Raw genomic sequence first — 16,923 nt, 5'->3', positions numbered from 1 at the left:
TAAATACCCAAAGGGAACACTTGAGGGCTGCAAGTACTCAGTTATGGTCAAAGAATTTCAAGATGTGAATAATTATGCAGATCCAACTCCTCTATTTCCATTCCATTCATCTCTTGTCAGCAGGATCAGCAAATACAGTTTGCATTCCTGGTAAAACATACATCCACATTATTGCTGCTCCAGCTGCAAGTTCAAGGAGCTGATTCCACGTTTATCTGCCAACATGCCAAGGAGCTCACGCTGGGGCCAGGGCAGGCTCCTCACAGAGCAGGGATGGTTTTTCTGGAGCCTCACACAGCCCCACACCACACTCCCAAGGGATGCCCAGTTTCTCAGCAAGGAGTTGACCACACCAGAATTTCCAGCCACAAAGGCAGCGTGCGGTGTCTGACTGGCCTGGGGAAAAGGGACCTGCCAAACTTCTCCCTAAGGACTACACAAATCACCCAGCAACACCATCACTCAAAGCCCAACAGCTGCAGGCCAAGAGGCTGGATTGGCTTTGCAGGAAGCAGAGCACTGTCAGCCTCCATCAGCCTCACCACAGGACTTCCTTCTACCAAAATAGTTTTTAAAGTGCATTAATATGTTCATTTTAGCCTAAGAAACTTCAGTTCCAACAGCTCTACACACTGTCATTATACACAGCTAAGAATATTGGTAGAAATTCCCAAAAAAAGGTATTTTCAGTAACCTATCAGGCACAAGCTTTAAGTAACCTACATTAAAGCCCAACTTCCAGACCCACAGGCAAAGCTGCCAGCCCCATCCAGAAACGTTACTCACGGAAATTCAGGTGGCTCAAAGATGGACTTGATGGCTCCAGCATAAATGGACAGGATGGATATTACTACACAGGCCAAGAAGAGGGAAGCAAATTTGTTCACATACTTCACACCCACGAACACCACCACTGCCATCAGGATGAGGAAGACTGTGCCATACACCCTCATGTTGTTCAGCATGGCACTGGATGCATCGTGGGCACCAGATGGATGAAAAATCGCTGCTTGTGGCACAATATATGTCTGAAACAAGAAAGCAAAAGTGAGCTGGAGGAACACCAGCACAGAACTCTGTTTGGGATTGTGTACCTGTACTAGAAATGTAAATCTGCAGACTCTGCACTGGGAATCTTTTACAGGAGAAGTCAAGAGGTAACAGCCCTTTCTGTGTCAGCAGCACAACTGAGCCAACTTTATCAAAGATGAGCACAAGTCTTGGATTAAGTCACACTTTCATCTGTTGTCAGAAGAGCTCCCAGGCTGCATACTCAGAGTGTGCAGCTTGCAGAGGGAAGTACTAAAGGCAAAGAACTGGACACCAAAGAACTGGAGACCTTCCAGTCTTTTCCTGTAAATGTGTATGCAAATATGGGACAAGAATACTGGGGCACTTTCTATATTTTATTTGTCTTTAAAGCAGGATCATTCTGGTACTACTCACCAATAGAATCTCAATGGCACCGAGGATATACATGGCTCCTGCAAATGTTGTTCCCAAATAAAAACACAACCCTACAGCTCCACCAAACTCCGGGCCCAATGACCTGGATATCATGAAATAGGAGCCACCAGCTGTGAAACAAGAATAGTGAGAGTCAAATTATAACTTATAGCAAGAAATGTTTAAATATTCACAAAAAGAATGTAACAGAATTATACAGTGTATCTGCTAATTTGAGGTTCAACTGAAGTATCATTTTGCTAGCACGTGGGTAGAAACCAAATAAATTGATCTTTAGCCTGACTGATAATAAGAAGAGATACTAGATTTGAATTCAGGATTTGTATTCTGGATTAAGCAAATTTCTCTACTACTCTTACCTGGAACAACACCGTTTGTGGCAATTGCACTCATTGATATGGTTGTCAACATAGTCTGGGGAAAACAAGGAAAAGGAAGCAATTGTGTCAATGACGTTTTTTAAAACATAACTTATTTCTTGATAAAATAAAGCTGCCACTGCATGTACAATACAGCATTTCTATTTATTCTGCCCATCATTATCTAAAAGAAAACAAGGGCAGCAGGAATTTAATCACTGAGCTGTTGAGACTTCTGTTTGAGAGATGGCCCCTGCTTTATCAGGTCAAACAGTGGGTGTCTGCAGACAAAGCAAGATAAGAGAATGCAGGTGTTCCTCCATCTGCAGAGCTGTGATTCCAACCAAGGCTGGTCCAGCAAGGCAGGCAAGCCCTCACCTGGGCCAGGCATGGAAAACAGCTATTTGCTGAACAAACACTATTTATAAGACTGTATTTACACTGCAGTTTGCCAGTTTAGAAGTAACAGTAAAAAAAAAAATTAAAAAACCCTGCAGCTATGAATATGGCAAAAGTGCCTGGTTTAAATCTGACTTGTCTTTACACAAGCACCTACAATGCTGCCTCCCCAAGTCTCAGTTGTTTCAATGGGGTTATGTCACATGCATTACTGTACCTAAGTACTTACACAACAGCAGCAAAGCAATACAATCAGGAAGGACTGAAGAACTCCAGCCATTCCCACCATCCAAGTCAGCCGGAGGAAGAGAATTACCCCGAAGATATTCTGCATGCATGGCAAATACACCCCCATCAGGGTGCCCATGCTGGGTGACTGTGGAAAAAAAGAGTTGATATTCATTAGCTGAAATTATTCAAGGATAACCAAATAGTTTCTTTGAAGTTCAGTTTTCCGAAGGGTAGAAACCCAGGAAACTTAAGGTAGACACACTCAAATATTGTTGTGCAAGACTCCCACAAAACGCAACATAAACTCCAAAATCATGAATTTCTGAACAAAATGCTGACCCTGTCACATACTGAAGTAACTATCCCCACTATTTAATGCTGACTAGTAACAACAGGAGATATATTTATTTGGTTTTTTGTAGATCCATAGAATTCTTTAGTATGAAACATGTCGAGTGCTGCAGACCCTGAGTAAGACAGAGCCTTACCCTACTGCCCAGAGTTCACAGATTAGTTTCAAGGAAAATATACTTTTGTCATGTTACAACTAGGAAAGATTTAGAAGCAATCTGGAGACATGGATAATGTATTTTCTTCCATTTTAAATGTTCCATAAAAAAAACTAATGGTTCTACCCTTTCTTAAGTTCAATGTCAGCATCAGACTCTGAAATACTTTTCACAGTGACTGAGAAAACACAAGCTCCTGACTTCACAGGAACTGCAGATGACTGGCCCACCACAAAGCATCCTGCAGAATAGGCATCCAAAAAAATGGCATCAAAGTGCCACTGGTAGGGGCTTTATTCCAAGGAATATAAAAATGTTTGTTGCATTTGCACACCTGGCACCAGCAGCATTTCAGAGTCCTAAATCTCTGTGGTTTCCTGCCAAGACATTTCATTGCTTCTGCTTTTTAAGGTTTCTTTTTGCATTTAAAATGATACTGAATTCTAAAACACAGGGGAAATAGAGCGTCAGTTCTGAAAGGTTCATCCCTTTTCATACTCCCTTCCATAAATAAACATGAATTCCAAAAGACATTAGATAGACAGCATTTAAAGAAGCCCTTGAACGATCATTCAAATGAGAAAGATATTAAAGGGAGATGACAAAACTTGCTCAAATTTGATTTCACACAGCATTAACTAGATGCAAAAATAAATAGCACCTTTATAGACAAAGTCATGAACCCACAACAACAGTATATAAGACAGGCAATAAAACGTGTGCCAAAAACTTTACATAAAGTAATTCAAGAGTATATTTCACCACACAAAGCAAAACCCTTAAAGAATGACATGCTCATAAGATCACCAGGTCAAAAGCAATAAGGAATCTTGTGCTTCAACCTGCAATTACATGTTACAATCCAGAATTTCCTCCTCTGCACTAGAAACCTGCCCTGCCAGACATGAAACAAAACTGTGCCCAAGAACATGATCTGAGCCATTCTTCGTTAGGAGTGCCAGGAGCTGCTGACTGAATTTTTGGAAGTCAGCTTTGAATTCCTTGTGTGACTAAAGCTAAAACAGATCACCCAGACTTTTCTCATGCACACTACGGCTCAGGTGAACTTCCTGAAGGAAAGTGGGCACAGAATGACGTGCTGAGGGTTTGCAGTGGAGTTACCCTATGAGACCTGCAAGCGTGGGGTCAGAGCTGCTCCTCAGCTGTTCTAGTACCACAGTACCAGAAAAGAAAAAAAATTCCCAACACCATCACCTGCCATTTTATAAAAATTACCATCCTAAACATCTAACCTGATCAGCTTCGCCAGGATTATGCATGAGAACAAAATGAATTGTTGTCTGATAGTAACAAAAATGACACTCGTTACATAAGTGTCCTGATCAGGGCAAGGTAAGGATTTTTACTGAGTTATTCCAGTGCTATACTTGAGGAGAATCTTCATGGAGTACTATTTACAGTGTACTTGTTTCCTCAAGGAAGGGAAAGTGTAGATAGTTTTGATTCCAACACTTTTATCCAATTCACACCGTGTCTTTAACACCTTAAACGTAAACTGAGAAAGGTCTAAATATTGTTGGCAGGCACTGGGCAGATATTGCCCAGCACAGGGGCTTCCCATTGTCACATTAATGCACTTTACCTCTCAAGTGTTCCACATAGATGATGATAAAATTATCTGACAATTCATCCATCAGTCCCTCCCTCCCAAGATCTCTGAACCCATCAAGTGAATTTATCAGATATTTGGGTATCTCAGGATAAAAGAGTTGGAAAGTTTGTCAAAACTGGCACCTGGGAAAAGGAAAGAAGCCCACCCTCTTGCTCCTACACAGGAGAAGTAAATGGAGCATGGGTATTGTGTTTTCTGTGTGACAGTCCTCCACACACTGTGAAAGCAGGTGAGATTTCAGCCTGCCCTTTACACGCCTCCCATTCCCTGCTTCCTTTCTAAGAATCCACTTCAGCTCAGCTCTTTCCTATCTTCTGCCCTGTGTGGTCCCTGCAGCTTTGCTCCACTGTTCCATCATCTTCTCCCCCTCCCTGCCAAGTGACCTCCTAAGCCTATCGAGTTACAAGCTCACTTCCACCACAGAGAAAGGGAACTTGTGCATTAGTTGGACACTTGTGAGACCACTATGGAGCAGAGCAACCTAGGAAATGCCCAAGTGTCTGCCCAAGCAAGAATTACTAAGATTATCTCAGGCATAAGAGTTTAGCCTGGATTATCTTACCATGCGGAAAAAAATACTAATAAGAAAGAACGATTTACAAATATTACTTGAACCAACTTGTTCACAGAAATATTTAACACCAGTAATCTGCAGTGACTTGATCCTTTTTTATAGCATCTAATCATCACTAAGTGATACTAAACCAGTGCTGAACTTTCAACAGAATGTGACCTGAAACAAGGGTATTATTATGTTCAACCTCAACATCAACCACATGAAAAAATGTAACATCCCGTGCTGCGTAAAGGAAATAGAAGAGAGACATTTTGAAGAACTCAGTTTTAGAACAACCAAGAAGGGACAGAAAAATCTCGAAAACAGTCTCAATTTCAGTGATGCAGATCATGTTTCTGTTCACTCTCATCAGCTGCAGACACATAATTTATGTAAATATTGATCTGAGTCTGAAGGACACTATTTCCATTGTGCCAGTGTGATGGGTTATTAAAGCACTTGGCTGCAGGGCTGAGGGACATTGATCAGCAGTGACAGCTCTCACAGTTGCTGTGTAGCATGAGGACAGACAGCAGCACAGAAATGAACTGCACTGTTGAAGACACATGAACTAAAACAGTTTATCTAATTTTTTCCATCATGAGAAGGGAATATTTCTATAGCCCTGTGACTGTTAAGTGTTTTATTGCAAGACTGTATTCAGAAAAGAAAAAGCAACTCAATTTCCACCTTATTACATCAGAGTTGTGCCAATGTTACCTGATGTGTACCTAACAGAAAATGCTACTACCAAAAGTATTTAGTGGGGTTGCTGAAACAAGATAGTATGTTCATATTAAGATGTCTTGCACTGAAATGAAATTTATCTGAAAGGATATGATTTGGCAGACAGGACTGTGCTACATCCAAAAAGGTCCTCACTGAGAGACCTGTATTACCTGCTCAGAGGATTACAGTCACTTACTGAAAGGATTGCTTTCCTCAGTTCATTTTCAAATATCAGATCTAGAGCCTGCTCATCTGCCTTGCTCCAGCTCTTGCCTATGAGATGCCAATTCCAGCAAGTGACAGGCAGGTCACTCTGTCACACCAGCTGAGCACACCCAGTGCAGCACTCACCAATGGGTGGGTTAACAGTGTTTTATCCACTTAAAACAGACCTGCTGCTGCCAGAATGGACTGCCAGGCTTCTGTTCTCATGCTCAAATGGGAAGGATAAGATAATAGCAGCACAGTGATTTATACTTCGAAGATGATCAAAAAGAAGTATGTAGAAGAACCCCATTTGCACAGTTTATGAATACCTTCAATCCATACCCTTGTCCAGTTACTGCTTTTAAATTTCCTGGGTTTAATGGTGATAATTACTGGCCAAGGTTTTCAGTCGTCTTATATTCTGCATGATGTTTAAAATTTTATATTGCTCATGGCAAGAGAGGGAGAAGAAATTCAACCTGCAGTTATGATATTGCAGCTGATGTAATTTATCCCAGAGACAGACATGCAGACAAAGGTTTGCCTAAGGAAACTGCAGTGTTTACACAGAAAACACTGAGATATTAATACAGCATGATACTGTCACTTTTGGAAAGGTCACCAAACCCTTTCTACAAAAAACATCTGAGAAGTCTGTGAACACACATTTTTGGGACATGGGAAAGTATAATTCAGGAAATTATACAGTTATTAAACCTGAACTCCATTTTGCCATAGAAGCAAAGCTTTAATAAAGATAATAGTCCTTTTTAATGGCAGTAAACAGCTTGAAAATATACAAGCATGAATCACATCTAAATGTAGAAATATTAACATTACACCATGTACGGTACTCTATCAGGGATTGAAAACAAGTTTTCAGCTTTCTGGTATTTGCCCCTTTTTACCTTGTGAAGTTTTATATACATTAGCTTTAACCAACTGTATACTACAGTCCCATTGCCAAATTCTCCCAATTCTTTTTACATCAGAGAAGCAAGGGAGTAGCTTCCAGATTACTCTGCATCTTACCCTGGTATTCTGGTCAGGCAATTAAAAAGGAAATAAGGACCTAAAGTGATCAAAACTTCCTCAAAATCACAAGAACTCTATCTATTGTATCCTCCACTGTTCAACTTTTGTAAGGGAAATAATCAATCTGCTTCTGATAGCAAGGGGATGAAAATTATTTTACATTATGCAATAATACCATATTAGATCTGATGCCTGACATTATTCCCAGTAAAAGCAAGCTAAAACAGAGATGCAGCTGACATTCCTTATTAGTAATGTGAATGTAAAAGCTTTGGACAAGACTCAGCCATTAGTATAATGCCAAATACCACACAGAAGAAAATCATAATTAAAATGTTTAAATTACTTTTTTAATGTCAGCTTATAGGACCAGAATGCAGCTACTGCACCCAGATGACCTTAGCTCAGTCCTGTCATGATGTCAAATTAACCACAATATTGCAGCACTTTTAGTGCATGTGGTCTCAAATAAAATTGAATTTTAAGCTTCACAGTGACCAAACAACTTTGTTATGCCCAGTGTAAAACTGCAGAGTAAGGAACTGGAGTGTGAGTAAGGGCACTCAGCATGGGGTAACATGCGTGCTCCTTGAGAGCACTATTGGTTTGCAACATTATCACTGCCATTCACTCTTTCTGAAATGGCTCAAACTTTGCAGGGCAGTGCTATAAAACCTGCAGAATTCAAGTGCTATATCAGCTTTTTTTGAAACCTTTCTTTTGACAGAACTTGCAAACAAACTGACAGGCCTGCAAGCCATAAAATGCGACCGCAGCATTTGCAGGTGCAGCAGTAACCAAAGCACCTGCGGCTCTGCCAGAGGAGAGAGGAGCAGTTAAACACTGCCCTCCTGATAGAAATCAACGACCAGTGCTCAAACCTCACCTGCCACAGTCATTCCAGGGACAGCCATCTGAATGCAGATGCTTGGGGGCAGAATTCAGTGGCCTAAGTGCCTGACACCAGAATGACTCCTGAGCTGCCCCAGGGTGTCCAATCTGACCTCCACCCAGCGCTCTAGACGGGTGCTGTCTCCTGCAAACCCTGTGTCATTACCTACCAGGCTGGTAGAGGTGTGTCAGACACCACTGGGCAGCTAAAACAGCGCTGGGGAAAAGCTGGGGGGTGGTTTGGTTGTTATTGGTATCCCACTAAAAGCCTCTCCCCTTCTTACCTAAATCAACACCAAGCATAAGGAACTGCACTGCAGTGCACATCTGCCCCAATTCTCTGGTAACAGCTGGTTCCCTACAGCTTCCATGCCATTGCTTTGTAACATTGTCATGGCTCCTGAGGGAGGGTAAGGAAAAGCAGAAGAGAAGCCAGCTCCCCAGAAATCACACAGGGAATCAACCTATTGATCAGTTTTGGCCATGGAGAGAATCTTTACGTACTTTTGATACTTTCTTCTTCGATCCATCGGTACTTTCTGCTTCTTCATGTTCCTTGACACCTTGAGTAAGATTTGTGTAGTTGACCAACTTGCCAAGCAGAGATGACACTTTTGGTCGTATGTCAAGTTCTTCCTGAGGAAGAAGACAACAAGTCAACTTCTGCAGTTCACAGCATTTGTGAAGAGAGGCTGGATCACGCCTTCCTGGGCGTGCCTGAGGCTACCAGGGAACACACCAGGAAAATTATCCAGAGAATGACAGAGTATTTCAGTATGGTTTAACCATTGATGAGATGTCTTAATTTTCTGAAAGGAGGGCAACTCTGATAGGAAAAGGCCATGCCAAAAAGTCTGCACCATGTGAAACATTCTCCTTAGGTGCTGAAAAGCATAACTACAGCAATGAAGAAATCTGAGCCTTAGAACTGAGAGAAAATGAATGTGTACCTTGCATGCATCTCTAATGTCAACTCACATCAACAGATACACATTTAAAAAGGTCAAGCTGCCAAACAAATCAGAGATTTAGTGATTAAACTCTGCTCATTGTAGACATGTACACACACTGATGATTTTATTACATTTTCCAAACTATGTTTTCTAATTCATGTGGATCTGGACAAAATTCCCAAAAGCCACATGCATGGAGGGCCTCCTACCTTTATACTCATCCCATTCAATTCCTGTTTCTGGTTTGGGGGCAGAGGGGACAAAAAAGTCCCAGAACAAGATCATTCCCTTTCTCTTTGAAATTAAAGTCTTGCATGTCTGATAGCATAATAAGAAATGCATAAGAAATATAAGAAATATAAGAAATAACTTTTCACACAGGAAATAAAAACCAATTGAGAAAGATTTCACTGCCTGCAGTTTTATCATGGCTTTAGGTATAACCTTGAACAGTTTCTGGTGGGATCAGTAGCATTACATGCTCTGTACATGATGCAGAAACTAACCCCAAATGGGGTCATCCCTAAATGGATGACATGAGCCAAGCACCCTTTTCTTATTGCTTCCTGTGATCTGACCTGCAGCTCACATGTTTAAAAACCTGATTACAATTCCTTCCAGAAAGGGGTTGAGACAACACATACCTCCTGCTCAGCAGAGGAGCATGGCCTTTGGGATCCTGATGGATCCTTCCTGTACTTAGTCCCACAGAGGAGCCTGCACACCTGGTGTGCTCCTGTGCTTGTGGAAAAGGCCTCCTGCAGGTGTCTGCCCCTCCTCACTCCCAGATGGATGCAGTTATACAGAGTTATAACTGTGCCTCACAGACCCAGCTGGCACCACACCTGAGCTCTGTCACCACACAGCAGCTCTCTGCCTACTGGTACCCCTGACAACAGATGGACACCCACAAAAAGGCAGGTGGGGGAGAAAGATGTGCTCAATCCCTCCCACCGTGGAAGATCATAAATCACATTAGAAGCACAAAAAGCAGCTAGAAATTACCTCAAACAAGGCCAGATTTCTGTCATAGTAATCACCTCCCTTGCCAGCCTCTGAACTGTTTAGGAAAGGACTGTTTTCTTTATGGTTGCCATGACCTGTGAAGAAAAAAATAAGCAGTTTTTGATAAGCAGAGAATGAGACTGTAACCTTGACAAATCCATAGGGAACAAACTCATTTTGTTAATTGATTATGTTTCTTTTTAGTATCTCAACTCATACAATGTTAGCAATTATCAAAGGTGTTACTCTCAAGGTAGAGTCATTTCTATTTCTACTCCTCTGTTTCATTCTCTAGTGCTCACTTCTGTAACTGTTTCTTATTTAGAACAGTGACAAGCACTAGGACAGCTCCTGTGCTTTTAGAAATCACTGCTAATGATAACAGCAGCCTTTGAGATGGATGTCCAACCCAGTTAGATAGAGTTGGTAAGACTGAACCAACCTTTTCAGTTCTTAAATGCTGTTTGTTATTCACTATGCCCATTAATCCCACGGTTTTACTCTCACTGTGTTTTGAACATTTAAGCTGTGCATTCTTCAGGCTCCTCTTATACTTCTAAATTAAAACCTAATATCAGGTACATTAAAACCAAAGCATTCCCATGTGCAATGGACAATGTTTTTAAAAAAAGAGCATGGAAGATCAGCAGAGCTTTCTGTAACAAGCAGTTGGGGGGAGAAAAAAAAAAAAAAAAAAAGGGCACTATAGTTTAAAACAACCTCTGAGGGGAAAAAAATTTATATTGATTTCCATTTTCAAAAGAAGTTCTTGGACCTATGTCTCCCATCACCCTCTGCTCAACAAACAAAAATTCTTTTCTTTTGTCTGTACCTCTTCACTCCCTGCTCTTTGAGCCAATACAAATGAATGATTTCCAAGAGCATCTCCTTTAGAAAAGACTAATCCAAGGAATACCTTTTTCTATTTACAAAAGATGTAACCACTACAGAAATTAAAAACTAAAGAAAAAGACATTCTTATCTCAAATGAAAATAATGCAAATTAAAATACTGTACACTGAATAAACCAAAAGCAAGAGAATAAACAGCTGGATTTTTGTGTGCATCTTTTCAATGAGTACTCTAATCAATTCAACAAGGTTACACCGAATTATTTTAATATAATTCAAGTGAAAATCTCTCTGCATTTCAAAATTTGAATCAACTTACAAAATTAAGCTAACAGGCAAAGAGAAGAGTCCTCCTCTACTCACAGTGATCAGCACAAACTGCAGTGTTACAAAAGTAATTGTTATAAGCCAAAAAATTAGAACATTCAGTCCTACCCTTACTGAGGGGAAAGCATGCACGGAAAGCAACTCAATTTTCTGGAAATTGCTGACAGGTGCTTTGAACAAAACTGTTGGGAAAACAATATTCACAAAGAATAGAGGAATTTTTAACCGTCTGTAAGTAAATACTTAGCTGACCAAAAATACATGAGAAGAGCAGCCTGTTGTGTTTATGTGCCTACTGCCTTCCTCACAGCTCTGACAACTAACCCCAAAATGTTAAGGAGCAGCTGCCCTGAACAAGGGGGTCAGCAGATTTGCTGACCCCACCTACATATAAGAGATGCTCACTTTGCTGCAATTGTAGAATTTCTTACACTACTAGAAAAACATCAGTAAGCTTAACAACACAGCATCAAAATCAAACGGTCATCAACTTTAGCAAAGGTAAAAATCTGCAAAAACTGCTTGCTTGCTGTATTTGTTATGCCTATACTGGAATGTACCAGATCAATTTTGCTGCAGTGTGTGCTGCAGTTCCCCCATCCTGTTGTGGTTAAAGTACATTTCTAGTTTTTGCTGAGGAAATGGGGTCATCTGCCATATACCTTTTACTCATTAAATTTGACACAAATGATGGTGCAAATTATGAGATCAACAGAAATACTGTCTGCCTGATTCTTCAAGACTCTGGTCTCTGCAGTACCTTCTCCATTACACTTATCAAACACAGCAAGGTCATGAGCAACTTTGGTTTGTTTCCTCCATTGCTATATACACTGTACAGGAAATCCTATATACTGGCTCTGGTGACTGAATGTTTGAAATATCAGCCTAGGTTTTGTTTTTTTTAATCACAGAGTGATTGTTAAAGCAATTCTTTGCTGCCTTAGCTTTCCTTCTTCCATCAGGAACCCTACCTTATCATCGTCTCAAGTCAGTATTATGGGTGTTCTTTTATTTGTAACACTTAAGAGAAACTCTCAACCTTTTTATGTTCAAAATCCTGCTGTTGCCAAGATACATTCATACATTCAATCTCAGTTTTTCAAACAGGATGGTAATTCTTTCACTCTTTCAAAATTCCCTCATTACCATGATCCACATAACCTCTCCTTAGTTCAGAAAGATTACTTCATACTATCTCCCTGAGCCTGAGAAAGATCAGTGATTTAAGATGAATCTTCAACTTAATTGATAGTAATTTTTTAGATGCATCTACATTTTACCACCAGTAATTTTTTCTTAATTGATCTGTTCAGAGGACCTCTCTCTCTATAAAAAGCTTCCATCTTCTCTCTTATTCTCCATTTATATGTTCAAGCATCACTCAGACCCTTCCTATTAGACTTTCATTCCAAATTTGACCCCTTGGCATGCTGGCTTTATACACCATCCTGTACACAGGAAGCCCTGAATAGAAAATTCAGTAGAACTAGTGACTGGAAATATAGTATTGATTTTGCAATTGCTGGGGCACATTTTCTTCTTGATGGTTCAGATGATAGAGAGGTACAACTGGCTTTTTACCACATTTACAGCACTAGCTCCATTGTCCTGAAATAACATACATATGAATCACGGCAGACAATGCAAAACTAGAAGTGAACTTTCCTGCTGATCTAATGATGTGCCACTTTAAAGTCCCTCTCAAGCACTGTACATTTTCAACAGGAAGTGAAGGAGTGTAGGTTTACATGCAAGTTCTTTACAATGACATCCTAGTTCCACATCACCCCTAAGAAGAACTGGTGCTGCAGAGATGTGTGCTAATTCAAGACCACGACATTGCTAACTTAAATACAGCTAATCAAATGACAGCCAAAAATCATCACAGCTGCATGTTCAATGCAATCTCTTCTTTAAAGACATGTCCTAAATCAAATCCTCTCACTGCCTCTCTTTTCACGTTGTGTTTCCATTTCAGAGAAAAACCTCCAGCAAACGACCATTTCCTGACAACAATCACAACTGCACTTTGACGAGACAGACCGGGCTGCAGCACAGGCCAGAAACCAGACTGCAAGAAAAAAACAACTTGTGCAGTAAATTCTCTCTGCCAATGAGCAGCAGCAGCAGCTTCAAAGAGACTTACTTGCATGGGAAGAGCGGGTCGGGTCCATCAGCTTGGGAAGGGAGCGGATGTGACCCCGGAAAGCGACTCTGGGGAATTCTTGCCCCAGCTTCACCCGAGGAGGGTTTACATCCTGGAGCACGAAGTCTCCTGGGCAAGCACCATCCCGTGACATGCGCACACATTTCCACATTCTTAGTTATTATCAAGTCTTTGGTCCCGGCCAGTAGCTATGTGGTGTTAGTTCTCATCATGCAAGATTGATTCGCAAGGAACATTTCTCAAAGAGGGAGCTAAATACTCTGCAACAGAGAATAATTTATTTGCCTTAGTCCCTAATTAATCTCAAATTTTGAGGTATTCAAGCTGTATTCCAAGTAGGCTAATGTTTCCTCTTCACTTGTTTCATTGCTTCTCAGTCTTCATTATCTTTCAATAACTAAGGCATTTTATTTCTGAAGGCTACCAGTTCTCTCCCAAACCAGGTAATTCTATTTGCAGCTATCACTTCAACTATACAGATTATCTAAACATCTCCAGCACAGTTCCCTGAACATTCTACTCCCCTACTCAGATATGGGCACACATCCAGAGAACAAGTTCCTCATCGTGTGGATCACCTGAGTTCCTTAAAACATCAGATTGATTCATGGAACAAAACCTAAAACGCTCAAGTGTGCATGCTCCCACACATACAAACACACAAGCTCAGGAAACAGAACAAAAGCAATAAATGGATGTCCAAACTTTTGCATCGCAGCCAAGAAAAAACACTGTGAGTAAACTGCAGCAGATATTCTATTGACTGGTTTTATTTTGTTCTTCTCCAAAAGGTTAATGTTGTCTTTACTAAAAAAAAAAAAAAAAATTAAAAAAATTAACAAGCATTAAGGACACGGAGGACACTATTCATGTTACTGCTTTCCTTCTGGAAGAGGATTAGGCCAGACACAGTTTCACTGCTTGAGCATGCTGAATGCAAGTCTTTTGTTCAAGTCATTGTGTTTTCTTAAGTAACTTAGGGATGAAAACCAGAATTTAGAGAGAATTACAAACTAAAGACATATATGAAAGTAACTAAAAGACAGGTTAGTGAGGATAAATGAAAGCTGAACAATTAGGCACAGTGAGACTATTGCAAAGAAAAGACCAGGAAGCTTCACAACAATCAGGTCTACTCTGCCACACTAAAATAACAAGGTGGCAAGAGCAGTAGCAAGACTTAACTTGTCAAGGTTTTACTTTTCTCTACTGTCAGTTTCTAAACTCCCTTACAAAAAAACACCACTCCCCTACTTGATTCAGGTAAAGAAGCGGAAATTAGTACATCTTAAAAAGGCTACAGATTGTTTCACCAGGACATGACTAACCCAGAGAAGCTCTACCTGGCAAGTTAAGATGTGCTGAAGACAGACTGACAGAGCCTGACCAGCTTTAGTCTGGCCCACACAGATAACAAAGTGAACACAGCAATGCCAATTAAACTACAGTAAGGTTAAAACACTGAAGAAAAGGCAAATTCTGAAGAGGGCTGAACTTCGATAAGAAACTTCTGCCACTTTGCTCGTACAGGCACATCATAGCTGAGCTAATGCCAGCTGGCAGAGGCACACACCCTGCTCACAGATCTCAGGAGAACACAGCCTCCAACACGCTCTGCAGGCAGGAAAGCTGGACAAAGCCCCAGACACTGCTGTGACCCATGAGGATGGCGTGTAGGGCTGCCAGAATCCTCCCTGCCTGAAGTACCAAGTCTTAAGTGAGGGAGTAAATGTCTTCAAATAACTTCAGTGCAAATCAGAGTTCGAGTCGGAGTTGGAACTGAAAGGCTCAGCTTTGACCAAGAAACACATTGGTTTATTTACCTCTTGATAACTAACAAACAGCAGGTATTTCCTAGAAAACCAGCTCAAAGGACAGCCCAACACTCCTCCCCTCAATGTAATTAAATTATTGGAGCAGTGCAAGAGTTAGTATCTCAATGGTACTGTGCATGTACAGACTCCTTTGTGTGCACCCCAGTAACAAACACTGTGATGACACAGCCTGTCTAGCAGCTAACACCACATCTTGCTGTTATCCAGACACTATTTCACAAGTATCACTGGCCACAACACCCGTGATAGTTAAAGGCACAAACTGAGCCATTTTCATGCACAGGGAACACTACTTGATCTGACTTTTTTTTATTACAATAAAAAAATATTCATACTTATAATATTTTATTTACCAGTAACACTAGAATCTAAGATTAGAAATCAGAGTTGATACCCAAGTAGTTGCTGTGGGTTTCCCTTAATATCAGCAATCTAAACAGCAGGCTGTTACAGCCAACTAATCACACAGGCTCACTTCTCACTCAGAAAGAGATGGTTTAATTAGCTGACCCCTGGAGTGTCTCTCCTGTGCATGCACCTTGACATGCTGCAAATACCTCTAAAGAGAGCCTAACCTAAATAAAACACTAATTTATAGATGTTTTAAGGAAGGCAAAATTTATCCCACTTTGGAAAGCAAGTTAGTTCTGTTCTGAGTTATTTGTGCTTTCTTAGATTTTTTGATGTCAGTATGTTCTGCAAATTTCTACACAAGTGGTAATTAAGGCGCAATTTACTTTGATTTTTGTCCACAAAATCAAAATATATTTGCTACACTTAACTGTTGTCGCAAGACCTAGAAGCAAATGAATATGCCCAAGGTGGGTATTCTACTGGGAAAAAAAAAAAAAAAAAAGAGAGAGAGAGAAACAATGGGATTGCTGCTAACAGAAATTATTGCACAATCAGGTTTTATTAGCCAGATTATTTTGAGGACATTTGTTCACAGCCTTACGGATAAAATTTTAATATAAAAAGCTGTCCACGTCCATTTTTATCACACTTTGGGGGTTTGGTTTGTTTTTACCAGTTCTTGAGACACTGTTTCCCAGATGTCAATAAGGATAATGCTCATTCTGTTCCTCCCAAAGGCTGTGTGATGTTCAGAGTGTTCTGCTCATCACTCACACCCCATTAAGACCTGCAGGTCTGAGTATTGCTGAGAAACAGAAAAACCTCAACAGACTTCCCAGACTTTGCCAGCAGTCCTGGGATCTCCACATTTCAGCAGTCAAGTACTCAAGAAATAAATCTGAAGTAATTCAAGTACTGCTCAAGTAAATCAAGACACTGTCATTTTTAGGATAACCTAAGAAACATGCAGACAACAATTTGATTTCAAATACATTCCAAGTCTGCTTCTATTCATGTGGTTCCTCACATGTGGCTGGACTAAACAAAACTCTTATTCATTCTCAGAACTGTTATGGAACATTTTTCTTGGTTCATTCATAGGACTATACCAAATAACTCAGTGCACAATTATGCTTTTGGAGCTATCACTACCTTGACATTTCATTAACGGAAATCAGACATTGCTTCTTTTCTTAAATTGCTCACTTCCAACAATTCAGCAAAAATCCTAATCCAATATCAGCAGCAGTCCAAAATAAAGATAACTTGGAGCAAAAACAAAAAAAGACGGCCTATTAGAAATACTTGTTTCTCCATGGACAACATACAACCAGCCAGAAACACAAAGCATAAATGTACCCAAAAATAAAACAAAAAGCTGTATTATTGATAATATAGCCATTCCTCTGAAC

The 16,923-nt window shown here is 40.4% G+C and overlaps 1 protein-coding gene across 11 annotated transcripts in view; it reads right to left on the bottom strand.

Annotated features, from left to right (window-relative positions):
• The window catches only part of SLC12A4 (solute carrier family 12 member 4), a 45,246-nt gene that overhangs the window by 16,137 nt on the left and 12,186 nt on the right, over positions 1 to 16,923 (bottom strand). For 6 of the 11 annotated variants that reach the window (XM_066327840.1, XM_066327847.1, XM_066327848.1 and 3 more), the window contains 6 exons: positions 9,975 to 10,069; positions 8,521 to 8,652; positions 2,455 to 2,601; positions 1,827 to 1,881; positions 1,447 to 1,577; positions 787 to 1,028 (listed from right to left, as the gene is read on the bottom strand). In XM_066327840.1, coding sequence (XP_066183937.1) covers positions 787 to 1,028; positions 1,447 to 1,577; positions 1,827 to 1,881; positions 2,455 to 2,601; positions 8,521 to 8,652; positions 9,975 to 10,069 — 802 coding nt within the window. Of the gene's footprint in view, positions 1 to 786; positions 1,029 to 1,446; positions 1,578 to 1,826; positions 1,882 to 2,454; positions 2,602 to 8,520; positions 8,653 to 9,974; positions 10,070 to 13,301; positions 13,583 to 16,923 lie in introns of all 11 variants that reach the window. The other 5 variants (XM_066327841.1, XM_066327842.1, XM_066327845.1 and 2 more) reach the window with 1 other exon arrangement.

Source organism: Sylvia atricapilla, chromosome 12 (genome assembly GCF_009819655.1).
Source record: "Sylvia atricapilla isolate bSylAtr1 chromosome 12, bSylAtr1.pri, whole genome shotgun sequence".
Taxonomy (NCBI): Eukaryota; Metazoa; Chordata; class Aves; order Passeriformes; family Sylviidae; genus Sylvia; species Sylvia atricapilla.
Note: the sequence above shows the minus strand (reverse complement) of the source record. Positions and strands in the feature narration are given on the sequence as shown.